General features: G+C 54.0%; 2 protein-coding genes and 1 pseudogene across 7 annotated transcripts in view; 1 reads left to right on the forward strand and 2 right to left on the reverse strand.

Moving 5' to 3' along the window:
- HK1 (hexokinase 1) overlaps positions 1 to 2,417 on the forward strand; it is a 119,906-nt gene extending 117,489 nt beyond the window's left edge. For all 5 annotated transcript variants that reach the window (XM_072823395.1, XM_072823397.1, XM_072823396.1 and 2 more), the window contains one exon: positions 1,522 to 2,417. In XM_072823395.1, coding sequence (XP_072679496.1) covers positions 1,522 to 1,666 — 145 coding nt within the window. In that variant the 3' untranslated portion in view covers positions 1,667 to 2,417. The remainder of the gene's footprint in view (positions 1 to 1,521) is intronic.
- On the reverse strand, positions 1,822 to 17,286 carry TACR2 (tachykinin receptor 2). 2 transcript variants are annotated; one of them, XM_072823398.1, is made up of 5 exons: positions 16,241 to 17,284; positions 11,651 to 11,845; positions 8,351 to 8,504; positions 6,902 to 7,098; positions 1,822 to 4,543 (listed from the first exon to the last, which is right to left on the reverse strand). In XM_072823398.1, the coding sequence occupies exons 1-5, from the start codon at positions 16,630 to 16,632 to the stop codon at positions 4,327 to 4,329; spliced, it is 1,155 nt and encodes a 384-aa protein (XP_072679499.1). In that variant the 5' UTR covers positions 16,633 to 17,284; the 3' UTR covers positions 1,822 to 4,326. The 2 variants fall into 2 exon arrangements, with proteins under 2 accessions (XP_072679499.1, XP_072679500.1); XM_072823399.1 differs by lacking the exon at positions 11,651 to 11,845 and having other exon boundaries at positions 16,241 to 17,286.
- A 5,872-nt stretch (positions 17,287 to 23,158) lies between these two features.
- LOC140631507 (large ribosomal subunit protein mL40 pseudogene) lies at positions 23,159 to 23,850 on the reverse strand (annotated as a pseudogene).
- Between the last annotated feature and the right edge of the window lie 3,574 nt (positions 23,851 to 27,424).

Raw genomic sequence — 27,424 nt, forward strand, 5'->3', positions numbered from 1 at the left:
TGGCGAGGTCCCCTGATGGTTATGGGACCGCAGGATGGGAGTCCCACCAGGAAAGTTCCTCACCAGGACCCGAACGAAGGCTGTGCATTCAGGGACTGAGCCTTGTCTGGTCCAGGGCATGAGCCGCTCTGGAGCTTAACTGGGATCCTTGGAGACTAGTGGCTTCCCTTGGTCAGCGCATGCCAGTGGCATCGCACGCCCCCCTCCCCACTCCTCCTGGGCCCCCTCTTGGGCCAGGCAGAGTCCGAGGCCAGGGTGGGTGTGGGCTTCCCCGTCCAGCTGGGTAGCTGCAGCCTGCCCAGGAGGCTGTGCTTGGTACGTGGGGGGAGGAAGTGAAGGATGGAGGGAGGAGGGCGCGTTGCCTTGTTCACCTGCTAGATCAGTTTCTCAAGAGGCTTGCAGGGCAGGCAGAGGGGTGGGGAGTGGCCTCGTCATGGTCAAGTGCCTGACACTCTGTGCCCAAGGAGGATATTTGGCCCCGCCTGCCCTTTCATGTACCTCACCTCCCCAATCTTGGCTCTTAGGAATCTAGTGACCATATTATTTATCATATAAACTGGGGTGCTTTTGCCAGTGAGGAGAGTGCCGCTAATAATTACACTGGGACCATCCCAGGTAAACTGGGCCATAACGTCACTGTACTTAAAAGCTACCTCACCCAGATCATTGTAGGCGTTAGCTGCTTGCCTCACGGCCACGGCTGGGGATGGAGCTGGTTGTCTTGCCCCCACCTCCCCACCATCATAGCTGTCCTCTTCGTCACCTGGGGAAGCACACTGGCAGGGCTGAGAGCTAGATTCAGAGCCATACACCTTGGATGTAATCCTGGCACCATGGTATGGAGGCTGCACTGCCGAGTGTCGTCTTTCTCACGGGATGACAGCCATGGGCAGGACTGAAAATCAGTATATAAGGTGTAGGACAGGCTCTGGTAGGGGCTCAACAGAGGGCAGTCGGCATCACTGCTGAGAGCCCCACCGCCTGAGCTGCTTCAGCCTGTCGCGCTCTCACTGTCAGCCCGCCATGTAGGGACCCGGAGTCACCTGTCACTGCGAGATTATCTTTCACTGGGGCCCGCCTCTCTTGTCTTCTGATGATGCCAAGGTGTTGGGTCATGGATGGTGATGAGCAGGGAGGTCTCGGGGCACAGTGGGGCCTTCACGGTGTCTGTTTCCATGTCACCGGCCCAGCTGCCCTGGTGCTGGGCCACATCGAGGCCCTAGCACCCTTCCTGATATCCGGTCCTCCAGACACCCCGGGCTTTGGGGCTGGGTGTGTCAGTGCGTTATTCGTGTCCCGGCCCTGATAAGCCATGCAGTCACTTCTTTTTAGACTCTCAGTTGTTCCTACCTGCCAAAGACTCGTGGCAGTAGGATTGGCAGCAGACCCAGTGTCCTCTCCTAAGCAGCCCCTCCCATCTTGGTTGTCCCCCTGTCGTCAGGGTCCTGCGGCATCCTCGCGTGGGTCCAGCGTTTCTCCCCATCTCCTCTACTCACCCTTCCCCTGTGTTGTCGTTTTCAGCTTCTCCAGAATCATGTACCAAACCGTGAAGGAACTGTCACCAAAATGTAACGTGTCCTTCCTCCTGTCCGAAGACGGCAGCGGCAAGGGGGCTGCCCTCATCACGGCGGTGGGCGTCCGGCTCCGGGAAGAGACGAGCAGCTAAGAGTACCGGCCCCCAGCCTGCTGCCCTTCCAGCACTTCTCTCTTGGGGCGGTGACCCCGTCCCTCCCAGTGAGCCGTGCGGGGGGAGCCGCCGGCGCCAGAGCCCGCCACCGCCGCAGCGGGGAGGGAAGCCGAGCCAGCTAATGGCGCATAACGTAGGGTACAGAATAGAGCGTGTGCTGTTGATAATCTCTCCCCACTCCGGCCCCTCCTCACCTGCCCTGCCACTCTGCATGATCTGATTTCAACCTGGTCGTACGCTCCCCACGTGTGAAGTTTAGTGGCGCCCATTTCCAGTCTCTGCATTCGTCTGACAGAGTTATTTATTGTCCCAAGATGAAAAGTACGCCATCCGCCAGGCCTTATGGGGCCTCTGCAGCCCGTCCTTGGGGACACATCCCCTGTGTGAAATGTATTATCACCAGCAGACACTGCCGGGACTCCTCCTCCCAGGGGCATCTTAGCTGCTTCCTCCCGTCCCAGCACCCACTGCTGTCTGGCGTCCCGAGGATCCCATCAGGACGTGTCCATGCCACTGAGTCGTGTGTCCGTGGAACTGGTCAGAGCCACTTCGTGACAGTCTTGCATTCTGTCTGTCTTGGGGGTGGGGGGAGGTGGGCAGTTCTGTGGGAAAGTGTCTTGTCTCCATTTGGGTAAAAGGAACCAAACCAACAAACAGTGCCCTCATTGGAATTCCCCATTGCTTTTGTGAGCCATGTTGTATGACCTAGTAAACTTTGTACCAATTCCAAGACCTGAGTGATGCTTGGTGGCTGGAGAGCGGGGAGGATGTGTGGGGATGGTGTGATGACCAAGCTCTGGGGATCCTGGGTTGGGTGGGGAGGGGAGGGAGTTTGAAATGAAGATTATGTGCTTCAGCCCCCAGCCTTCGTTTGGTACAATAACGTCTCTGCCCTCTACGAAGTGTCACAGCACTAGCCTCTCCCCTTGTTTTCCAGCACCTGCCTGGCCAGGTCCCTGCTCTAGCCCCATGGTCTTACCTGGCACCTTTAAGAAGGTAAAGTGATGGAAGGCCTCTGTTGTCTGATAGCTTGGGCCCCCAGAGGCCGTGTGGGTTTAAGGAGAGGACAGTGCATCACTGGCCATCCCCACCGGCTGCCAGCTCCAAGGGAACAGATGGTGTATAGCCCCTGCTCTAACACAGATGAAGTCTTGCAACAGCCCAGGGGAGCAGCTTGCCTGCACTGTCCTCCTCTCCCATTTTAAATTAATGCCTTCTGTAGGAAATGGAGGCTCATCTGACCCTTTCATCCCTACCCCTTGAGGTTGCTGCTCCACCCCATGACCCACCAGTGCATCATACATCAGTCCGTGTCCTGCACCCTGAGATCAAGGTGCCATGTGGTTCTCCCAAGCTGGGGCTATGGCTCTACATGGCTTCCCCTGAGACTAATTGCACGTTCGCTTGGTTTAAGACGGGAGTCCCTTTATTTGGCACTGCCAGCGCCTATGGCACAGGGGTCTTCATGGGGAACACAGCATTAAACTCTTGCTCTGCATTTACAGTGTCACGTGGTTCTTCTGGAAGGGCAGTGGGGTGTGCAGGGTGAGTGGGCAAGCAGGGAAAAGTGTGTCCTCGGAGTGGACCGGGCCAGGCCTGGAGCTCCCTGGGAGTCGAGATGGTTGGCAATCCCTGCCAGCCAGCTTCTTGCTGCTGGAGCAAGGGTGCCAGCTGCCACTCACTTCCTGGAGGCATCCATGGCTAGCTTGGTGGTGATAAAAAATCATCCCTGCTGCTCATTAAGCACTTCATATATGTTCGGCATGCTAGTTTATGGGCCTCCCTTCAGTCTTCCTCGCAGCATCCTTGTGGGGCAGTTTTGTCACTGGGAGAAGAAGAGGCTGAGGGTCACAGTGACTTGTCTGAGGCAACACAGCCGAGGCTCTTTTGGACTTTTAACCACCATCTACACTGGCCTGGATCTGAGTTCAGATGCTGAGGCAGAGAAGCCAGGGATCGACTCATAGGTGATGGGCTTTGCAAAATAAGAAGCTTCCTACCTGTGTCTTTTGCCTAAGAATAAATCGGTATCATGATGGGGGTGCCTATGTCCATAGGTATGTTTTGTTTGGTTTAGCCAATATTCATAAAAATGTGAGCCAAATTTAACAAGTCTGGAAGTCTTGCAAATCTGGATACCTGGTGTGTCTTAAAAGATTCAGAAGATGTGGCAACAGTGTGCTCCCATTGCCACATGGCAACATTTGTCCAGAGCTGATCAGGGCTGCTGTCTCATTTGGAGGCATATGCCCTCCAGTTCCCACCATCCCATTACTCCAGTGCTGGAAGTCAGTTGCCTTTGATCACATTTGGAGTTTTTTTTTTTTTTTAAATACTGGATCCAATTCACTCATTCAGTTATATGCCCCAGAAAGGCACCTGAGCTTGCAACTCCCAGATTAGGGAAGTTCTAGGTCATACTATCTTCTTGGACTCTTCCTGGGTGCTGTGAAGCATGGCCGGAGGGGTGGCTGGGCACTCTCGGAGTTAGTATCTACTTGCAGAGCTCCTGGAGCCATCTTGTTTTTCCACTGATATAGTGAAGGCTGGGGCATATGGGTCAAACTTTCAGATCTGGACCTCTCAAGTGGCTGCTTCTCAAAGGGTGCAAAGCCTCAGCAGCAACCAGGCACAGGGCTTCAGGGTTCATCAGGTAACCCATCTTGGGGACCCCTGGCCTGCCCATTGGTAGCCGGAGAAAGGGCAGTCTCCCCAGCCATGAAGAAAGTCTCTTTAGTGTGGCACCTGTTGATCCTCGCAGAGAGGGATGGAGTGTGAGTCAGCTCAATCTTATCCTCCTCAGTTGGCGTGACCCACGGGCAGCAACGGAAAGCAAGCCGGAATCCAGAGCGAAACCTAGGAGACAGAGGGTCACCATGAGCGGAAGGGTGAGGGGGACAGTTTGGGAACTGCCGCGTGGCTGCCCCCAACCTCCAGGACGCGTCCTCTCATTCCTAATTGCCTGTCACTATTTGGTGTCTCTTTAGAGATGCATTCCTGAGTGTGTTTGATTTTTGGAAACACCTGGAAGGAATGTGGGGCTAAATCTAGTGATTGCAGTGGGTGATTAAGCCAAAGTAGACCATGTGTTATTACAGACAAACAGAAACCAAATATAGTTTAAAGAAACAACACATTTTCTTATTTGACTGGTTAATTGGCTTCTAAAGGAGTATTCCAGTGGAGTCTTAAGAAATTAGGGCTTCAGTGGTGTTAGGTGGAATAAGGATGCTCTCCCAAGGGGGCTGCTTTGCAAGAAAACATGTACAGGGAGCTACAACATTTTGGTATATTTTCTTAAAAAATAACTCTCCCGGGATCCCTGGGTGGCGCAGTGGTTTGGCGCCTGCCTTTGGCCCAGGGCGCGATCCTGGAGACCCGGGATCAAATCCCACGTCGGGCTCCCGGTGCATGGAGCCTGCTTCTCCCTCTGCCTGTGTCTCTGCCTCTCTCTCTCTCTCTGTGACTATCATAAATAAATAAAAATTAAAAAAAAAAAAACTCTTCCCCATGGCTGCACTAAAGGTAAATCAGAAGGGGAAGCAGATGGCAGTGGAGGAAATTGCCTGGCAGAGAGAGAACACTGGCCTGTTGGAGAGGAGCAGAGATCAAGGGGACCCTGGGTGACCCCGGACTGTCCCCAGGAGACGCAAGGTTCTGTGTTGCAAAACAGGCCTGACTTTGGTTCTTCACCTTGTTGCTCTCCAGGATTCCATGGTGTGACCCAACAAATGCCTCTATCATGGGAGCTTCATGGCCTTTGCCCCTCTGCCCATACTCAGAATGTCCCCCCTGGGGCTCCCCCTCCCAGCCCCCACCGCACCCCCCTTGGCCATCCCCCTCTCCATTCCTGACAACTGACAACTCCATCCTTCCAGCTGCTCAGGCCTGGAACCTGTGAGTCATCCTTCTGTTACATCCACCTCCCCTCCATCAGGTCCTGTTGGCTCTACCTTAGTAGTAGCCAGACTCTGACCACTTCTCACCCCTGTCTGACCGCACCCCCCCCACCTCTCACCTTGATCCTTGCCATAACCTCCCCACCCGCCTGCTTCTGTGCTTGCCCCTCCCCTGTGGTCCAGGGCCAACACACTGCTGGACTGATTCTTTTAAAAGGAAGTCAGAGTACGTGTCTCCCAACTCAGAGCCCCGCTGGCCTCCTCATGTCAGACAGGGTGCCGGCCCAAGGCCTTACCTTGACTGCAGGACCCTTGCCTTGGCTGTTCCCTCTGCTTAGAGCCCTTCCCCACACAGTGGCAGGGCCCATTCAATCCTCATCTAGCACTTCCTGTCCTCCCATCCCCAGCTCTGGTTTTCCTTTTTTCCATCAAACGCACCACCTAACATGCTGTGTGGTTCATCTACTCATCACGCTTGCTTATCGTCTGTCTCCCCACTAGAATGTCAGCTCCCTGAGGCAAGAAATCGTGGCACCTGGGGGGTATCCCAGGTGCTTGGGGCAGGGCACACGGAGCCCCTCGTCAACATGTTTTGAATGAATGAAGACTCCCGCCAGGAGCATTATTCCAAAGTTATTTCAGAAACCTAGCCTGTGGAGCCTGGAGACTTGTTCAGACTCTCAGGGACTGTGTCACCAGGAGAGTGACCAATGCCCAGACATGGAGGGCCAGGGGCCCCTCCCTGACATGACAGTCCTGTGTCCAAGTTCTCCTAGAAGCTGCATCAAGAGAAAGGTGTGATGTGGGGTCAAGGTTATAGGCCTTGGGGATCCATGGAATCCTGGCTCCATTGCTTGCTGCACAAGATGAGGTATCTTCCTTTCTGGGGCTCAGTTTCCTCATCTGTAAAATGGGGATAGCGCCTCTCTTCCTCCTATTATCTACTTTTTACCTCTCAGGAGACAATGGAGGATTCTGGCACCCAATAAACACTCAAAAAAAAAATCACAATTCTCTCACTTCCCTCCATCTCTGTCCCTGCCTTCTCTCTTCTTGTCCCAGATGAAGCCCCTGAGGAGAGAGCAGGAGCAGACAGACAGAACTATGGCCTGGGCAATGGGACCAGGCTTTCAGGAGGAGGTGGGGCTCAGGCCAGGCCCAGACACAGTGAGGATTGTGCTGGGGGCTCACTCTGAGGCCAGCAACCCCATGCGGGAGGGGGGCGCACAGGCTTCAGCTACACAGGGGAGCCCAGATGGGGCCAGGCCATGGGTCCCTGAGGGCTGAGGAGAGGGGGGCTGGACTGATGGCTCACCTGTGGTTGAGGCAGCAGTAGATGATGGGATTGTACATTGTGGAGCTCATGGCCAGCCAGAAGAGCGCCAAGTACACCTGCTGGATGAACTTGTGGTAGTAGATGTCCTCCTGGAAGCTGCCCAGGATGAAGTAGAAGTGGTAGGGCAGCCAGCAGATGGCAAATGTCACCACCACCAGCACCATGGTCTTCACAAACTGGGCCGGGAGAGGCTCAGGTCACACCTCAGCCTGGAAGCACCACACCCCAATCCTCCCAGGGTGGCACCAGGGCTCCCCTCACACCAGCCTGGGAAGCCCTCAGTCCCCCGGAGCATACACTGCCTTGACTCCTGGGCCCCGCACCTCTGCCCACACTGATGTTCTCTCTTTCAAGTCCTCAACACCTTGAAACCCAGCTCAGTGGCCACCTCATCTAGCAGGTGTCTCAGACCCCTTCCCTCAGAGCAGCTCCCCTCCCTGGAGTGTGGGTGAGGGGAGGACCCGAGCCCAGCCTTGGGGGAGGTCCCCTATGCCAGCTATGGGTTCTCCAGTGCCCCTCTCCCTGGGATCTGTGTCTGCCATAGCCCTTCTACTTATAAGTAGTGAGAATCTAGTCGGGGACCCCAGCATCGGCCCAGGAGCCAGTTCCCTGACCTTCCCCCCTCATGGCCTGGTCTCTGCAGGCCCCCGTGAGCATGGCCCAGTACCCCATGAGGAATGGAGGACAAGCCAATGATGGCAAGTGGAGACCGGGTCTTTATGAGGGACACTCAGACGGTTTCACATATCTGACTACCTCCTGGAATGGCCCTATGGAAAGTGCCCAATAGCAGACGTGAAGCCAAGATGTTGACCTGATACCTGATAGGATTAACCATTGCCTCCCCTGGATGCCTAGAAGGAAGCTGGCACAGCAGAGAGAGGCTTTGATTGGGAGAGAGTGGAGGAGGTCTGAATCATAGAATGCTGCATCAGGACCCTGGGGTGGCTCTGAATGGCAGGGAGGGGAGGGGACACTGGTACTTGGGTTGGAAATCCAAGGCAGACTGGGTACAACTGGATTCCAAACCATCTCCACGCTCTCGCATCCGAGGTCTGCAGTTCCAGCATTTGAGAATTCTCTTGTGATTCTAGGCAGGAGCCTCCCGTTGTTCTGTGGGACTTCTTAAATTCAACACTCCAATCATGCAAAAAGTCTAAGATTTTGAGAATCTATCATTCTAAGATCTCTGAGATTCTATGGGGCTTTAGGATTCTCCGATTCTTGTAACATTCTGGGTAATTTCCTTTAACTTCGCATTTGGCCAAAGGCCAGTCTATCCTCCTGGGAACAACGAACTCAGACTCTGGCCAGGGACTTGGGACAAGGGCAAGTTAGGGGGATCTTATCCTCAACAGCTCCCCCTTAGGGGCGGGGTCCGGTCCGGCCCCGCCCCCGCCGAGCCCCGCCCCCGCCCCCGGCGCCCACCTTCTTCTTGGCTCGCAGGTGGCGCAGGCTGGCGCCGTGCACCTGGTGCCTGGGAACCTCGCGTCTCCAGAGAGTGAGGCCGATGACACTGTAGGCGAGGAGCATCACCAAGAGAGGCAGCACGTAGATGAGGGCGATCACCACCAGGTGGTACCTGGAGGGAGAGCCAAGGGCTGGGCACCGGACGGCCGGGAGCGACTTGGGCATCCGCCCGCGCTCTGTCCCCCTGACCCCGTGCGCCCCCTGAGCCAACTCCGGCTGCCCTCCCCCACCCCCTTGGGCCGCCTCCCAAAGCCTTGTTTTAATTTAAAGGGAAAAAGAGAACGACATTGGCTAGCCTATATGCCCAAAGAGGGCGTCCCCTGCTGCAAGACGGACACCAGCTTTATCTCTGCATTCCTCCGGGTGATAGACAAATGCTACCAAAAAAGGAAATAAATAGGAATGAAAAAGTTAACCAAATAGTACATTCGTTTAACCTTTAAGATGCCATTATACATTAATACAAAGGAGGCAGTAAAATTACTTATTATATTCTCACAAATATTAACAATATAGAGTATTTTCTTCCCGGGTCATTTGTGTGTATATGATACGTCTCTGCACATACACACTGGATAGATGATATATATAATCTATAGCTGCGTCTGTCCGTCTGGAGAGGTAGATTTTCTGGAGTTGATACGGTTCCATCCTGCACCGACACCCTTATCGGGGAAGGGGGCAGTGGCGACAGTGCCACACTGTACGTGATACGGGTTGTCTCTTCCTGCCCATCAGCACTGGGTTGGGAGCATGGCTCACGTCAGCAGGCTTTCTCTCGCACCACCTTGGAGCAAGTGGCCCAGAACACACTGACGATTTCTCATCTAATGCCTGTGGAGGACTGTGTTGAGCAGTTTCTTTTCCTTGTGGAAAGTGTAAAGGAGAGGTGTCCTGTCCATTCTGGTTTCTGAGTGATGCTGCAGCAACTCTCGGACGAGGCCCAGATATGGGCACGTGGTGGAGGGGCCTGAGACCCATGGCCCTGCCACGTGACCTTATTCTAGGAGGGCTGATGTGTTCCCAAGGCCCCGCCCCACACATCCTGTGTGCCAGCCTTGCTGGGCCCCTTTTCAAGAGGCGCCACCACCCAGAGGGAGAGGAGTGGGTGGCTTTGGCAAATATCTTCTCTAAAGTCTGTTTTTAGAATTCTGCTTACTTGCCCTTTGGGCAAGTATGCTCATAAGTGAAGGTTTGGGGACTCCTAGATGCCCTGTGGAGCAGGTAAGGGCAGGGAGGAGCAGCGAAGGCCAGGCCCCTCTCATGTTACCTTCATTGTAAGGTCACAGAGAGTCTGAGCTAGATGGAGCTAGAGGATCAGCAGGGCTACCTGCCTCAGTGTCTGGAGGGGGAAACAGGCTCAGAGAGGTTCAGGAGGCCTGTGGCCTAGGAAACAGCTCTAGAGATGTAATCACCCGAACGATCTCCCTGCCACCGAAGGCCAGCTCTGTGACATCAGAACTGAGCTCTTGTTCAGACTCTAACTTCAAAGTGCGACCTCTTCCTCGGTCTGCTTCCCCATTTGTAAAATGAGGAGGTAATCTAAGATCCTTCCCAAGTAGGAGTGACCTCTCTCTCGCTGTTGCCTCATTCTTTCCTGGGACCTGCTTCAGGATAGGAGTTCACTCTGGGCTCGGGTCCTACCCAGAAGGGAGCACCAAACCAAAGAGCCCTGGGGATCGGCTTCGGGAATCTGCCAAAAATCAGAACTGCCTCCTCTCAGAGCCTGGGCTTTGTCGTATTTTGATTTTGGGGGTGTGGGGAGGTTCACTTGCACTTTCCTGGACAGGGCACCTGTAATCTCATCAGATGCCTGCACAGCCAGGATGGGAGCCTGTGAGGATGCAGCCCCCAATCTAAATCCCAGGAGTTCCTCCACCGAGAACAAGGAACACATTTGCACTCATAAAACCAGGCTTTCCCCAGATCCTCGCAGAATTCTAGGTAACACCGGAGCATCGCCTTCCGAGCGCACATCTGCCCTGTGTCCCCTCGGTGCCTGAATCGGGGTTGGGACTCCCCATCGCCACAGAGCCCGGGCGGGGTCCCCAGAGTGAATACGGGTCCCCCTCTCGGGCGAGAGGCCTGTAGTAAGGTGGAGAAACACTGCCCCCCAGTGGTCAGGCACAGAATAGCCCCCCGACACCTGCCTGGGGGCCCCGGGGCCTGCAGAGCGGGGGTGCACGGACGGAGGGCGGGGGCCGCAGGCAGGGCCCACCCCGCAAACCCCTCGGTCCCCGGGACCCGGCTTCTCAGGCGTCTTCCCCGGCTCCGAGGGGCACCCAGCGGGGCCCTCTCCTGCGTGGGGCGGGGGCCCGACGGAGGCCACGTGGGGCGGGGCGGGGCGGGGCGGGGCCTGCGCTCAGCGCCTGCTCGTGCGCCCCCGCGGCGGCCGGGCCTGGGCGGGGCCAAATCCGCCGCCTCCGGGCTTGCTCGCAGCTGTCGCCTGCTTGACCTGCGCGGACGGGGTCCGCGGTGCGCCGGGGGCTGCGCTGACGCTGCGGGTCCCGCCTCTGCCGCCGCCGCCCTGGCCCGGCCCCCGCGGGCCCCGCCCGAGAGCAGCCCGCAGAGCGGAGCCGGCCTCCCGCCCGCGCCAGCCGCGAGCCTCAAGCAGGTCTCCAGCCTCTGCTAGACCCACTGAGGCCGGGAAAGGAAGAGGACTGCCCCCGGGTCGCCGGCTCGGCAGTAGGAGACAGGCAGGCTCCACGCCTCCGCCGAACGTCCCGGGCTCCCGGCCCTGCCCTTTCTCCCCGCCTGCGACCGCGACCCTCTGTGGCCTGGGCGCCCAGTGCCCCTCCCCCAGACACACCTGCGCGCACACCCGCGCTCGCAGCTGCACGGTAGCACCCTGTGCACACGGGCACACGTTCACATCCTCATCCGAGGACGAGGACAGTCCTTGTCTGAGCCGCGGGGTGGCGGGGACGTGGTGGGCGTGGGGCAGGACGGCCCGTGGCCTCACTACCTGCCAGCTGTGCCACCTTGGGCACAGTGCTTAGTTTCTAGCGCTCCGGTTCCCTCATCCGAAGAATGGGAAGAAGCATGCATGCGTGGCTCATAGGGTTAGAGAATCGAAGGGCTTCGTGTATGCAAAGCCTGACTCTTGGTAAGCGCCAACTGTGTTTTCACACAATCCCAAACACCCTCACAGACGCATGTGCACACCCACGTGTGCACGCACATACATTCTCCGGGGTATGCACCCGCACACACATGTGCATGTGCCCCCCCCCCCTCCCCCCCCCGCCAGGGCCTTACAAAAGGAGCATCTTGCTGCCGTTGTCCTCAGGCCACACCACCACACACTTGGTGGCGCCCTGGTCCATGGTGATGGTGGAGTAGAAGCACTGGGGGAAGGCGAGGGCCAGGGCCAGCAGCCAGATGCCAGCAATCACCGCTCTGGTGCCTGGGGCAGAGAGCCGGGGCTGGAAGGGGTGGACGATGGCCACGTACCTGTGAGCAGAGGGCTGGGTGAGTGGTGGGCAGCCTCCCATCAGAGCCATCCCCATCCCCTGTGTCTCCCCTGTAGCCCCATCACCCCCCGCCCCACCCCTCACTGCTGCTGGGGACCTGCAGAGAGCCACCTGGGCTGGTTACTCTCCCACAGCCACACAGCACTCTAGCAGCCAAAACCCCAGCCCAGGCCCCACCTCACTGCTTCCCTCTGAGGGTGGACTTGCTCTCAGATGGTCACAAGAGAGTGGTCCACTCGGGACACTTGCCTGTAGCTCAGCCCAGCCGAGCCCCCTGCCCCGTGCCGGTCTCTCTTCTGCTCAGAAGCCTTAGCAGAGCCTGACAGTCACCCCGACAAAGCCCAAACCAGTGCTGCCCACTTGCTTTCTTCAGTGGTGGAAATACTCTATGTACTGTCCTGTTCAGTTGCCACTAACCACACACAGCTACAAACACTGGGAGTGTGGCTAATCTGACTGAGGAACTGAATTTAAAAATTTTTTTGAAAAGATTTTATGTATTTATTTATGAGAAACACACACAGAGAGGCAGAGACACGGGCAGAGGGAGAAGCAGGCTCCCTGAGGGGACCCCGATGTGGGACTCGATCCCGGGATCACAACCTGAGCCAAAGGCAGACGTTCAACCACTGAGCCACCCAGGGTCCCTGAATTTTAAATTTTAATTAATTTCAAAGTAAATAGGCACATACGGCCGTGGTTACATTATCAAACGGAGCAGGTCCAAACCTTTAAACTCAGCATTCAAGGCCCTCTGCGCACGGCCAACGCACTTTCCAGCCCCCTGTGTCGCTGCTTCCCGCACCTGCCCTGGCTCTCTCTGGTCAAGGAACGGCCCTACCTGTGTGACCCTCTGTGGGGGTATTTCTTCCCCCTTAGCCTAAAATTTTTTCTTCCCTTCTGGATTCATTAAAGTCCAACTGAAAGGCCACCTCTTCCAAGAAGTCAGCCAGAAGCAGGCTTGTCTCCTCAGCTCCTGCCTCTCTCTGGGGAATCTGTGGGGATTCGAGCTGCTGTTTGGCACCCCGGTGCCTGGTGATCGACTGTCTCAGGCACGGGTTGGTCTCTCCATTTCCTGCACCAAGAGACTAGGGCTTGGAGAAGTGGAGGAACCAGCTTGGAAGAGGTAGCACTGGCTCTGAGCCAGGTTATGTATCTCCCCTCTGCTTCCAGAACCTCTGAGGCCACTGTGGGCATGTCCTGGAGCCTAGTGGGGCTGAGGCCTCCGAGAAGTGCCCGGGCTGGGGAAGGGAGAGAGTGGGGTAGCCGCCTGCTTCCAAGGCCAAAGGATCCAAAGAGCACCACCCACCAAAGACACAGGGCCCCACCTCTGCCCCTATACTGCCTCTACTGTGCGGTGCTGTGTGACCTGGGGCTTAGGTTGCTGCCTCGGAAGAGGGAGGGGATGGGCCTGGAGCTGGGGCTCCCTGCGTCATGGGCCTGTTGGCCACCTGGTGAAGCCCACGTGCCCTCCTCAGAATATGGTTTTTGCATGAATAAATTACACAAGATTACAAAGACAACCAGTTATACTCAAATACAGTTGTCAAAATATAAAATAGGGGCGTCTGGGTGGCTAGCTGGTGAAGGGTCAGACTTGGTTTCGGCTTAGGTCCTGCTCTCGGTTGTGAGATCGAGCTCCATGTAGGGCTCTGCACTCAGCGTGGAGTCGGCTTCAGATCCCTTCTCCCTCCCCCTCCTGCTCACTCTGTCTCTGTTTCTCAAATAAATAAAATCTTAAAATATGTACGTTTGGGACATAGAAATACACTTCTTTATCAACTCTCTAAACAACAAGATCTAGCGGCGGGTCTGGAACCCACTGTCGTTTTTAAGTAGCGATGGCTACAGGCGGTCCCTTTGAGATTTCTGCGCAGCAGAGGGGTCTGTGGTTTCCATCGGGGCTGGAGTCCCAGCAAAATGTGGGGTGCTGCCTCCCTTTGGGGTGACTTTTCACCCTCAGGGAAGCTCACGGCCCCTGGGATTTCTGTGCACAGTCTGCCGTCACAGGTTCCTGGAGTTTGCACCAGATGATTGGTGACCCCTTCCTCCTCTCCCTGAGACACTGACCCCCTTCTGTGACCGTGGCTGGGCCCTGGGCCAGCTCTGCCCCTCGCAGCCTGGACCCCAGCTGAGTGTGTCAGCAGGACAGGAGGGGTGGCCATTTCCTCAGTGTCCCCTCCCCGCAGAGGAGGCAGGTGACTAGCCAGTGGAGGGGCGGGTCTGGGACTTTGGATTCATACTGATTGGAAGTTGAGTCCTGACTTCACTACCTTCCAGTAGAGTCCTGAGCAAACAACCCAAGGCTCCCTCGAGCTTTTCCCTCTTCTGTAAAGTGGGACTGAAGTCATCGCGCTCTTGGGATTGGCTTGAGATGCTTGAGAAGCACCTGCAGGCAGCAGGGGGTTGGGGTTTGAAAGCATGGGTAGCCCCATCTACTTGTTTCCTTGAAATCCACCAGAAGTGGCTTTGGTCTGGGATGACCCATTTCTCTCTGGGATTGATCCGAACCTTGAGACAAGGCCAGGACAGTAGGGCATCCTTGGCCTGCGCAGGGGGTCACATCTGGGTGTTTGGGGCATAAGGTGAGTGCCGACTCCGTGAGCCCGGAGGTTTTCCACGCTGTCTCCGGGAGGACGGCCCTCCTTGGGGCTCCTCATGCACACCGGGGGTGATCCTGCCGCGGGCCCTGCTGCTCCCTGGAATGTTCCTTCCCCAGAGCTAATGCGGCTCACTCTCTCTCTCCCCTCCTCCTTCCATCTACCCTCCAAAAACCCACCCCGCAGGAGGGTCCACCCCACACCCGGTCTCTTACTACAACCTGCCCCCGCCCGACCCTGACACACAGCTGGGCACCTCAGGTCCCCTTGCCCCTCAGCACCCGTGACCTCAAAATACAACGTACAGTTTATTCATGTGTTTGTTATTTAAATTCTCACCAGGGCAGGCATCTTTGGCTGTTTTTCTCCCCAATGCCCAGAGCAGCGTCTGTACGTTGCCGGCACGGAACATCGGAATGAAGAAATGAATAGATGAGTTTTCACTGTTCTGGCCTGGATCTCTGAGCACCATCGTCTCTCACCTGGATTATTACTCAGCAGCCTCCTGCCTCGTCTCCTGGCTCCCACCTGCCCTCTCCAGTCCATATACAGCCTTCCCCGGCCCCAGATATGGTTGTTCCTTGGAGCCTGACTTCAAGGACTATTTTTCCCACTGGTGTACATTCCCCAGTGCCCGAAGCAGAGGGAACACTCAAATATTTGTTGAGTGAATGAAAAGGAAATGCTAGTGGATTTGCAGAAACGTCCAGGGGGACCAAGGTGCTTCTGGTAGGGCTGGAGATTGTGATCGGGTGGTGAGGGATGTGCCTCTTACTGAGAGTGGAGAGGCCTGGGTTCTGGGCCCCTGGTCCTGCCCCTGACTTGCCATCAATCCTGCTTGTTTCTAGGCTCAGGGGCCCCGGATACAAAAATCAAGCTTGGCCTACGCAAATGGTTTTCGAACTTTTCATTTTTGACCAGTAGAAATACATTTCTTAAACAAAATCCTTAGGAAAACTCTATAGAAAAACTGCCCAGAGCAGAAAAGCCAGCTGCTCTGTGTTGCTGGGCAGGTAGTTGGGGATGGAGACCGGGGGTAGGGGGGTGGGTGTGGCCAGTGGGCATCATGCCTCCTTAAACCATCCTGACACGGGGGCTGTGTTTCTGAGGGTCCCCGGGGAGTGTCCCATCTCCCACACACACCTGATGACTTTCAGTGTCCCTTTTCATTTTCTGGCTCAACCATACTCCTCTAGGGTCACACAGTCTCCTTCTGAGTCCAAACGTTTCCCTGCCCTCCCCAACCAGCTTCAAATGGCCCCACAGAGCCCTCCTCCATCCCTCCCTGCAGCCATCAGCAGAAGGTCACAGCCTGCAGCCCCCTGAGAACAGCATTGGGAAAATAACTGGACCCATTATAATTACGTGGTAATTGTATGCAATATTAAAGTCTCCCTCCAAAACATCTAAGAATAGACAAAAATCTAAGCAATTTCCTTGTAGTAAAAGGAAGACACACACACACACACACACACACAAAGGATCACCTCCAGAGAACATTCCAGAACGTCCCTAAACACAGTCGTTCTCTCCCTAAAGCTTTGAACAACCATCTAGTGCCAAGGTCTTCCTTGTGTCTAACCTCAACTTTGCCTGCTTTGGTTCCACGGCTTCCTGCCTTCGGGAGGCATACTTTTGGATCACAATCCGGTTGGGAGGCGGTTCCCTAAGTTCTACCCTTAACCTGCTGTGTGACTGCAGGCAAGTCACCAGCCCTGTCTGAGCCCCAACCAAGTGAGACAGTTTCCCATAGCTTCCCCACCGCCCCCTCTTGCCTGTCAGCGGCGATGGCGGTCATGGAGTAGATGCTGACGAACATGGCTGTGATGGGGAAGAGGTTCTGGAAATGACAGAAGGCACGGCCAAAGTACCAGATGTTGTGGCTGGCGTAGACGAAATTGAAGGCAGCGTTGAAGGCGGCCATGCAGAGGTCAGCCAGGGCCAGGTTGACGATGAAGTAATTGGTGACTGTGCGCATTCTTTGATGGGCCAGGATGATCCAGATGACCGTGGCATTGCCCGTCACGGCCACCAACACCAGGACCAGGTAGGCGGTGGCCCACAGTGCCAGCTGCCAGCCGGGCATGGAGAAGGCCGTGATGCCCGTGGTGTTGTTCTCAAGGCTGGACGAGATGTTGGCGTCAGTCACAATGGCATGGGCCCCCATGGCTGCCCCTGGGTCTGGGACCAGGGGCCTGACTCCTCGCTCCTCCTGAGCACCGGTGCCCTGTCCAGATATGCTATAGAAGAGAAACCCTCTTGGGTGCGTGAGTACGTAGGGGAGAGAGGAGTAGGTGCAGAGCTGGGCACGGGAGGACACAGAGGGGATCACTCCCAAGTTTCAAGTGAAGATGAAGTGGGCTGAGCAGACAGCCGGGTCCAGAGCCGTTCGCATTTCAGATTCCCATGTCCTGGCCAGACTTCCCAAATGTCACATGGAAATCTAGAATCCAACACACAGTTTCAGCAGGAAACATCCTTGGAAATCATCAGTCAACCACTTTTTTGCAGAAAGGAAGAACAGATTCCAAGAGGGGATGTGACCAGCCCAGGTCACTCAGTAAGTTGGTGACAAGCCAGGACTCAAACCCAGGTCCCCCCATTCGGGAAACTTTCTGGATCAGATGAACACACAGCGGCAGCCTTTGGGTTCCACGGGTCAGCTGCACAGCAGGCTCTGTTCAGGCTTTGGGGTGCAGGCTGGGCTGTGGTCTGGGACATGCTCACCAGTCTGCCAACTGCCAGCACTTGGAGCCACTGCCTTCCCTGCTGCTCCCCTAGGCCGGGCAGGCGAGGGCCTTGGCAGAGGCGCTGCTTTGCTCACGAGGTGCAGCTCTAGCTCCCGCCCCTTGTCCCACCCCCTGTTTGGATGGCCCAGCCTTGTCTCTTGAGAAAAGATTTAGGACTGCATGCCTGGGCAGGAAGAGACCCAGGGGAAATAGAGGGTGGCGGGGGAGGGCATGGAGGTACAGTCCCAGTGGGTGGCGGTGGTGGTGGTGGGCGGGGGTTGTTTACACTCAGCCCAGGCCAGGAGCTACATCTAGAAAGCAATTAGGAGCCCACTCTTGGGAGCTGGGCTGAGTTTGGGGCTACCTGGGTTACTCCGGGCAAGCCTCTTAAGGTTACCGAACTTCGACTTTGTCATCTGAACAAAGGTGGGAAACAAGGTGTACATCTCATGGTGTATTTGTGAGGGTTTTTTTTTTTTTTTAAGATTTTATTTATTTATTCATGAGAGACACAGAGAGGGAGGCAGAGATACAGACAGAGGGAGAAGCAGGCTCCATGCAGGGAGCCCGATGCAGGACTTGATCCCAGGACCCTGGGATCATGACCTGAGCCAAAGGCAGACGCTCAACCACTAAGCCAGCCAGGTGCCCCTGTTTGTGAGTTTTAAATGAGCTAATGCGCACAGGGTCTATTTAGCACTGGGGCCGGCTCATAGGAAGCATGACAGGGGAGTTGTAGACACAGAGGAGGCCCCAGAGACTGCTCAGGGCTCGGCAGGAGGGAGAAGCAGAACTCGGAGCACTTCTGGCAAGTTCTCTGGTGATACTGATACTGCTGGTCCAGGGGCCTCACTCTCTTAGGACAAGGATGGGGCTCGCTGCCTCTTCTGTGACCCCCACAAAGGCCTGAGGGGCTGGTTGGGTTTGTCCACAGGCATCTGTTCTTGGTCACCAGCTCTACATGTGTGTCGGGTACTGTGTGAGGTAGCTGTTTCCAAGCTACTGCGTGTAGCTGATGTGTGTAAGCGCTGGTGCACCTGTGCACACCTTCGGGCGTGCGGTCCCTGCGGGTGCGGCTTGAGAACAGCGGAAGGTGCTCATTCACCACCGGGGTGGCTCTGCTGTGCTGCCGCGCTAGGTGTGTGTGGTCTTTAGGGGACCCTGCCTTGCTCCTTGAGCAGGGCTGCTTGCTGGGTCCCTACTCCTCCCGGGGGTGTGTGCACTGAGGGGCCCTCCCAGCCTCGGCCCCCGATGCAAGAGGCTCCAGCCCTGGCCAGGCCATGGAGCAGAGGCCTGTTCCCTCTCTGCAGTTGGCCACCATCCTCTAGATGTCTGTCCCTGGCTGATGGGCCTCTGCCTTTTTCTTTTTTTTAAGATTATTTATTTATTTATTCATGAGACAGAGAGAGAGAGAGAGAGAGAGAGAGGCAGAGACATAGGTAGAGGGAGAAGCAGGCTCCCTGCAGGGAGCCCGATTCGGGACTTAATCCCAGGACCCCAGGATCTCGACCTGAGCCCAAGGCAGACACTCAACCACTGAGCCACCCAGGTGTCCCCGGGCCTCTGCCTTTGACATCTCTTGGCTATGGCAGCAGCACCCACTCAGTTTTGGGGCTTCTTTGCTCTTCTCCCTCTTGTTCCCGGGCAGCCAGAATTTGTTGAGCCTCAGGTGCAAGCGACAGTGCCAGGCTGGGAACCTGAGAGCATGCCACCAGTTATAGAAGCCCGGAATCGTACTTGGTCTTCCTCTTGCAACATCCCACCACTTTTGATGTATATGTAAGGGGATTCAATGTTGGAGCTATTAAATCTAAGACTTTTCATTTCCCCTTAAGTCATGTTCTCTTTTTTAAAAGATTTAATTAACTTATTTATTTATTTTTATTTATTTTTAAATTAACTTATTTATAAACCTGTGCACGTGCTGCTCAGAGCTGGCCTGATGGGTCCATCACTAGACAGGCGTCTTGAAGGCTAGTCTTTGTTAAAACAAGAAAAGAAATCTAAGGTCCTTTAGCTCCTATGGACACATGAAGCCTCCAGTTTGCTCACGGAGGGTTGTGTATGGGAAGGTCCCTCCACCAGGACGTGGGGGAGGGGGAAAGGCTGCCCATGGGGTCTGGCCAATTGGCTGAGCCAGTGGTGCAGGTTGGGTACCTGGTGAGCAACTCGGATTCTGACTTTAGAGGCAGGGTGTTTAGAGGGTGTGGGAGGGTGCTTTGGGATGATACCTGGGGAAGGGAGGGGAGAGAAGCAGGAGTGGGTGGAGGAGGAGTGAGCTGATCTGTGATGGATGACACAACCCCGCTGGGCTGGTTGCTCTGAACTGGAGTGGCCCTTGAGTGCTGCCTTGTGCTGGGCAAATGTGGCCATCCACCCGTCACTGCATGTAGGCCGCCCCCAAGAAAGGACGGGAACCTTGGACAAGGCAGCGCTCTGCAGCCGAGACATGGGCTGAAGTGGGTGACAGCTGACAGTCTGCAGAGACATGCCAGCGGCTCGAAGGGGGTCTGGGAAGCACAGGACCGTGTCCACCCTGCTGAGCGGCAGCCTTCCTCATGACGTAGGGCATGTGCTCCTAGGTGCTCCTCGTGATTCGTGCTACCTGGCCCCAGGAGGCTTGAAGGCTGGAGGTGGGCAGGAAGGCTTTCCAGGGCATCTGGAAGACAGGTGAGATGGACAGCTGCAGGGATGAAGGAAGTGGATAGAACAGAAAAGGGGGTTCCAGTGATATGGGCTGGACGCTCCTTTAATCCCTGCTGTTGGAAGTCATCTGACCATGTCTTCGGCCTGGAGATGGTGCTGGGCTTCGGCCACTTGGTCATGGCTCCAGCAGGTGATGCACAGCACCGTGGGACATTGGTGCCTCGGGGCATCTAGGCAGCCCCAGCTCACCTGGACCGGGCAGAAGGAGGACAGCAATGACAAGGAGTGAGCTGTTTACTCGGCTAAGTGAATCCAGTTTGCAAGCCCAACCTTCGTTCTGAGACTAACCCTTCCTGCTTTGGGGCTAAAGTGTCCTTTCTTTTATGAAATAATGTGATGGCAGATGGCAGTTGCTAGGCTGGCTTTCCTTTTTCTCCAAAATTCCTTACTCAGTGTAATAAAATCTTGGCGACCTCCATGGTTCCATCAGTTAGGTTTTGAAATTCTTGGCTCATGAAATTCAGAGGATCCCTGATCTAGTTCTTCATTTGGAGAAGGCTGGGAACTCCGAGAGGGGAAGACTTGCCCCAGACCCCAAAGCCTGTGAGGTGGGTCCCCAACTCTGATAACCTCTGTCTGGCACAGCCTCTACCAGCCTGCCCACCTCCTCTCTATCAGACCTATCACGACCATCAACCTGGGGTCCCCTCCCTGTCACATGGGTGTCCTGGATTGTGTCTTATGTCCGGTGTCTAGGAGACTGGCCAGCACATCATAAGGCTCCTATAAATGTTAGTTGAATGATAATGATGGATTACATTTAAAATATGACTCAGGGGTGAGGGATGAGGAATCATCTCTATCATCTATCTATCTATCTATCTATCTATCTATCATCTATTGATACCTTACATAGGTATGAAAGCCTTAAATTAGTGTGTTGAGCACTAATGTGGCCTTTGAGGCAGCTTTGCCGGGGTGGGGCAGTACAGTGCTTGGCAATCAGCACCAAGTGGATGTTCCATAAATGTCAGGTGAACTAATGAACGACAAACACCAAAAAAAAAAAAAAAAAAAGGTTTAAAATATCACCGTGTCAGGGATGAGGGAGTAACATTCTGATTTTCACAGGATCTAAACTTTAAAAGGACATGTCTTCATAGGTCAGGCAGGGCTTTTGGAGGACATCAGGGTCATCACAGGATTTATTCCTCGCAGATAGCTACCCTTCGTCCATACAGCAGAGGGTCCCAGGCTGGCCCATTTCGGAGATGAGCTCTGTACCCCCGCTCCCTGGCCTCCGCATCAGTGGCCCAGAATCTGGGCCTTCAGCTGGGAGAGGGAGAGGTGGCTTCTGTCAAGAGTATGGGTTGTAGCTGACATTTTGGTTAAACACTGTGAGTGTGCTGGGGCAGTGCCTTGTCCTGAAAGCCTGAAGTTTATCTAGCTGGGGAAGAGAGGCCGCCAGTGTTTACATCTGCTGTGCTCCTGGTGTACACAGACCTCAGAGCCTCTTAGCACAAAGTGAGTTCATTTGTCAGCATCAGGCTCCAGCAAAATCTGCCCATCTATGGCAGGCGGAGGAGGAAGCAGGTAGGCAAGCCTTGTCCTGGAGGAGGGGGGACATCACAACACCCACTTGCTGGTTGGGTCACAGGGTCATCCCAGAGGCAGTTGGGTCTTTAGACACGGTGTTGTCGGGCACGTGTGGCAGCAAGTCCTGTAGCGTGGATGAGGTGATGAGAGGCTGACAAAGGATGGGAGCCTCTGCTGAGACTCTGGGCCCTGCAAGCCTCTCCACCAGGCAGGGCCTCTAGTGATCGGCCCAGGGTTAGGAGAAAGGATCATGTCTCCTACCTTCATGAAGCTCCTGGCCAAGGTGGGGAGCCAAGTCCCGGCATCATCAGAGAACTCACCATACCCGTATGTCAAATGGGTGACACCATGAGCTGCAAGCCTCAGAGCAGGGAGGGAGAGGCCTTTGTGGGTGCAGGGAGTGAGAGGGTTCTGCCACTCAAGTGGCCCATGGAAGTAAGGAGGGGACATGGAACGAACCTCTATCTGGGCAGCAAGGCCAGGGTTCTTCCAGAAAGGAATAGGAGATACAGCAAGCACAAATCTCAGTTTGTGCACCCAGGGGTGCCAGAAGGGTCCCATTTCCTTATTCTCTCTTCCTCCGAAACCTCTCTGAAAAATCTCCTTAATCTTCACTCTGAGTCCCCACCTTGTTGAGCCGGCAGGGAAATCCAATCTTATTTCTCCTGGGGTTCCACTGACCCACCCCCGGCACGGAGCTATCTATAGTGCCAAGGCATGTGGGATGGGGCCTTTGCTGGTCATTAATGCACACATGTCACTTTGGAGAGGCTTTTCTCTCTGCTTCTGTAGAGTCCTTGATGGCAGGGGACTCTTCTCAGGCCTGCCTGGGACCTGAGAACTTGGGGCTTACTGGGGATCCGATCCCAGGGACCCAGCCCTGCAGAGTGCACCACCTTCCCTCCACCGGGACCATCCCTCCCAGGGCCCTGCTGGGGACAGGGGACCGAATGCTTACTTTTCCTGGTTCCACAGTCCTCTCTCCTCCCCACCTTCTTAGGAAGTTCTGCTTCTGTAAACACTCAGCGTCTTCTTCCAATTCTCACCATGCTTCTCGCTCTTTCGTGGCATCTTGGGTAAGGCCCAGAACACCAGCCACCAGAGAAACCTGCTTTCCCCAGAGGCATGGAAATGTTAATCTTCAGATCTTCCGGGAGATGAAAAAAAATATTGGCATTTCATCCTTCAAGTGTGACAGAGAAAGGTAAGAAAAACTAAAGCTAAGTGTCCATATTAAAATGATTGGGATATCCATCTGCTCCAGAGAGGAGGCTGGAAAGGAAGAGTGGAGGCCGCTGGGGAGAGCCTTGAATGTCCTTTCTGGGACATGTCTGAAGTCACCCTACTGGTCCTTCAAGCACCTCTCAAGTGCCACTTCATTGAGAATAGATACATTAGCATGTGCTTTTCAGGCCAAATGGCCTTTTTTTTTTTTTTTTTAATTTAAAGGATTTACTTATTGATTTGAGAGAGAGAAAGAGAGAGAGACAGAGAGTGTGTGTGAGTGGGGGTAGGAGTGGAGTGAGAGGGAGAAGCAGACTCTGCCGAATGCAGAGCCTGATGCAGGGACCCTGAGGTCATGACCTGAGCCGAAATCAGGAGTCAGATGCTCAACCGACAGAGCCACCCAGGTGCCTTTATTAAACATATTTATTCACAGCATGCCTGGTTCTGTGACAAGCAGACTTGAACCCTGGTGGTTTCGGGCAGCTGCCAACAGCTCTACCTCTTAAAGTCGACCTGTGAGTACACCTTGGTAATGTCGGGGTACCCACCTTCAGGGGCTGGTAGCTGCACACTGGTGGCCTGTGACCCGGCCCTTCTCTCTCAGAGGGGAGCAAATTGAAGTCCTGCTTGGTGGCCTCTGCATGGAGCTCTTGGGCCTCAGGCATTGGCGTAATGGGATCCTTCCATCTCATGCTCTCCATGCTTGTAGGGACCACTTCCTCAGAAGCAGAGCTCTCCACTCATTCTCTTCAAAGGGAAGCTCCAGGAGAGGCTGCCGTCTTGTTTTCTCTAAGAGCCTCACAGGTATAATAAAATTGTCAGTGGGAATTAGTTCCTAGCTGGCTTTCTCCAGTTGTCTGATCCTTTTTTTTTCAAATGGGCCTTTGCTGCTTGGTCTTTTTTTAGGATCTACCTTTTTATTCTTTTGCAGAGGTTTTGCTCTCATGGGGATGAGTTCCCAGAAGGACAACAATGAAGCTCGCCGGTGGATGTCTCTCATCTGTGCCTGCCCAGTTCCCAGAAGCCAGCTCTGCAGGCATAGAGCGTGGGCGGAGGCTCCCAGAGCCACGAAGGCCACGGCCCCTCTGGCAGCCAACTGGCTCTTTCCAGACGCAGGCCATTCACCCCCAATGGCCTTCTTGACCATTAATATCGACCCTGGGCTCGACCACTTGAGATGGCTTGCAAATGCCCGCCACCCCACCCCCTGTGCTCACCTCAGAATAGCTGAGCATAGCCTGACCCTGTTACAAGGTTGGCTCCACTAGAAATTACGGCTGACTGGCCTCATGATATCAACTCGGGTTACTCGCATTTAGTTTCACTAAAATGACACCATGAGGCTGAGGGACTCTGAAGACCCCTGACCCACGGAAAACAGGGATGAATAGAGATGTCATGTGCCTTCAACACAAGTTGGAATCCCATATAGTCTTTGTCACACTTTGTTATAAAAAACTTTTGTTGGTCATAGTGCCTGGATCCATATGCCCTCTGTCCATCCCCACTGGGTCCAGGTCACAATTATCATTAGATTTTCAGCAACAGCCTCATTACTGCCCACTGTCTTCTGCTACAGTGTTTAAAAACTGGGGCACCTGGGTGGCTCAGTGGTTGAGCGTCTGCCTTCGGCTCAGGTTGTGAAGCTGGGGGCCTGGGATCAAGTCCCGCATCCGGCTCCCTGTGTGGAGCCTGCTTCTCCCTCTATGTCTCTGCCTCTCTCTGTACATCTCTCATGAATAAATAAATAAAATAAAATAAAATAAAATAAAATAAAATAAAATAAAATAAAATAAATAAAATAATAAAATAAAAACACAAATCTGACCATACACTTCCTGTTTGAAACCCTTTGGTGGCTCCCCATCGCTTTCAGGGTTAAGAGGAAAGTCCCCCACTCTTTTACCAGGTATGACCGTTCACCATCTTTCAGAACCACTTCCCCATCTTCCTTTCAGGCATAGAACCTCCCTGAGTGCCAGCTGTCACCTGGCTGCCTAGGTAACAACTACACTCCCAAGCTTCCCTTCCAAGCTAAAGGTGGTCACACAATTAAGATCTGGCCATGGGACTTGGGCAGAAGCAATACCTAAGGACACACATACAACTGCAGGATGTCATCTTTGAAGGGGAGCTGATTGCCCTTCACTTCCCCTCCCCTCTTCCTCCTGGCTGGGGAGTGGCACCTGCAGGAGCTGCCATCCTGAATCCAGAGAGGAAAGCCACATGTTGAGGATGGCAGAGCCAAGGGCCGTTACGTGAAAAAGAAAAAGAAAAGAAAATGAAAAACTTCTCTTATCTGAGGCACCGAAGTTTGGGCTCTATTCCCACTTAACCCTAAATGGTCCACTGGACTTCAGGAACTTCCTTGGTGCTGACCCAGGCTAGCTAGCTTTGTCCTAAACTCTAATAGCATTCCTACACTTTCCTCTGGTCAACATCCTGGCTCGTCACACTTGTTCAGAGTGTGTTTTCCCTGCCAAGCTAAGAAAATCATGAGGCCAGGAATTATGTCTGTCTTGATCATGGTCATAGTTCCCTACCCTCCATTGTAATTAGCCCATAGCATATGCTTTGTGATTAAATAAATCAGTGATTGGGCAAGTGAATGAACACACCGAAACAATTTGGATATAATATTAGGAATACTTTTTGCTGTAAGTAATAGTGATGTAAACAAATGAGGGCTTATTTTCCTCACATGACCAGAAGCCTAGAGGTATGTGGTTCCATATTAAATAGCCTTATGATTTCAAAGTTCCTTGGCCATGGGATGTGGCCAAAAAAATACTTATTTATTTTGGTGAGTGTGTGTGTGGGGGGGGAGCAGAGGGAGAAGGAGAGAGAGAATCTCTAGCAGATTCCTCACTGAGAGCGAAGCATAATGTGGGGCTGGATCCCATGACCCTGAGATCATGACCTGAGCTGAAATCAAGAATCCGATGCTCAACCAACTGAGCCATCCAGGTGCCCTGATTTTTGGGAATTTGTATTTTTCTTGGGCTTTGCCTCATGCCTACAAGATGGCTGCAATAGCTCCAAATATCTCATCCTTTCATAACATCTTTCCTGTCCCAGGAAGGAAGAGAACTCTTCTTCCAGACACCTCTTCTCTGGCCAGAAGGAAAATCTTTCCCAGGACCCTCTCAGCAGATGCTGCTTGTATTTTATTGGCCAGAACAAGGTCACATGACACCCTTAGCTGCACAGGAAACCAGGAGAAGGAATGTCTTCTTTCGCTAGGGCCTTCCTTCTTTAGGGTTTTGGCGCGGTGGTACTCACTGGGAATGGTGGGAAGAAGCCAGTTCTGAGAGCTCTTCCCCTTCCTTGCCGGCATGGTCCCACGTGGAAAGTCCCAGGTAGCATGGTGTCTCATGGCCAAAAATATCATGTATTGTTCTTGATGCTTGCTGGAGAAGGTCACGTTCTTTTTTCATTTTTTAAAGATCTTATTTATTTATTTTAAAGGGAGAACATACGAGGGGAGGAGGGGCAGGGGGAGAAGTAGACACCCCCCCCCTCAATCCAGGAGGGTCCCCTGTAGGTGTGCAGAAAGCTGCCTGAGTACCTGTAGTACACAGAGAATGACACTAGAGGGCGACATCCCTGCTCTAATCCCTGCCGCCACCAGGGAGCCTCTGAATCAGGTCAGGATGATGATGGTGATGGTGGTGATGGTGACCTCGACCGTGGCCAAGGTTACTATTAATTGAGCCAAACTTCCTTGTAAGGAGCATGCATCACCTCTAATCAGCAGGTGTTTCTGTGCATACCCCTTTCTCCTGTGTCCTGCATCTCAGAAAACGGACCACATCTACCTCATTACCCAAGTCTGAAACCTGGACTGGACCAGCTTTTCCACCCTCGCTCCCTCCCCACTATCACCCACTCCTGTCCATTTGACACCCCAGATCCTAACCCATCTGCTTCTTTCCATTCCCACTGTCTGGCCTCCTCCAAGTCCCCATTCAATTTATATAGACTGACACAGCGTCTTGCCTCAAGCCCTGGCAGGCCAGCCGTTCCCAGACTTTGTTGCATATTAGAATCACCTGGGCAGCTTGGACAACTGGTGCCCGGTTACCCTGAAGCCCAAATAAGACAGGATGTTTTGGGGTGGGAGCCAGGCACCAGGGCTTTTGAAAGATCTGCAGGTGGTTTGAGTTTACACCAATTTCAGGAACAACTCTCCTCTGCATGCTGTCATCTGGGCAACTTCCACTTAATCTGGCAGGCCTCCTTTTAACATTGCCGCCTCCCGGAAGCCTTCCTGGAACACATTCAGATCCAGGCAACTGCTCCTCCGGCATCTGGACGCTTACCACACTGTATTGTTACTGCTTTTTCAAATGTCTGCCTGCCCCTCCTACACCACCTCCTTCCACACAGAGTGGAAGGCCTTGCTTCATCACGCATGGAACCAGGAATGGAACAAATCTTCACGCCAACATGGGAGGTAGATTTTATTATTCTTACGATTTTGAATTTTGCCCCAGGTTTTTATTTCTGCAGTTAGTCTGTTTACAGTGTTTGAAGCATAAAGAAATACGTTTTCTTTTCGCAAGTGGATGTAGATATAAAGACATCTGTTCTTAATACCCTTAGAGCCATTTTTTTTTTTTTTTACCTATTTTCTGTTTGAAAATAGAAACTGTAGCTAATATCTGCCCAGGGGCCTTGAGACTATGGAAAATATCCAAAATGTTGTGGCTTATGGAAGCCTGGAACCAAAACAACATTTGAAAAACAATTAGAGAGAGA

The sequence above is a fragment of the Canis lupus genome, chromosome 4, assembly GCF_048164855.1.
Source record: "Canis lupus baileyi chromosome 4, mCanLup2.hap1, whole genome shotgun sequence".
Classification (NCBI taxonomy): Eukaryota; Metazoa; Chordata; class Mammalia; order Carnivora; family Canidae; genus Canis; species Canis lupus.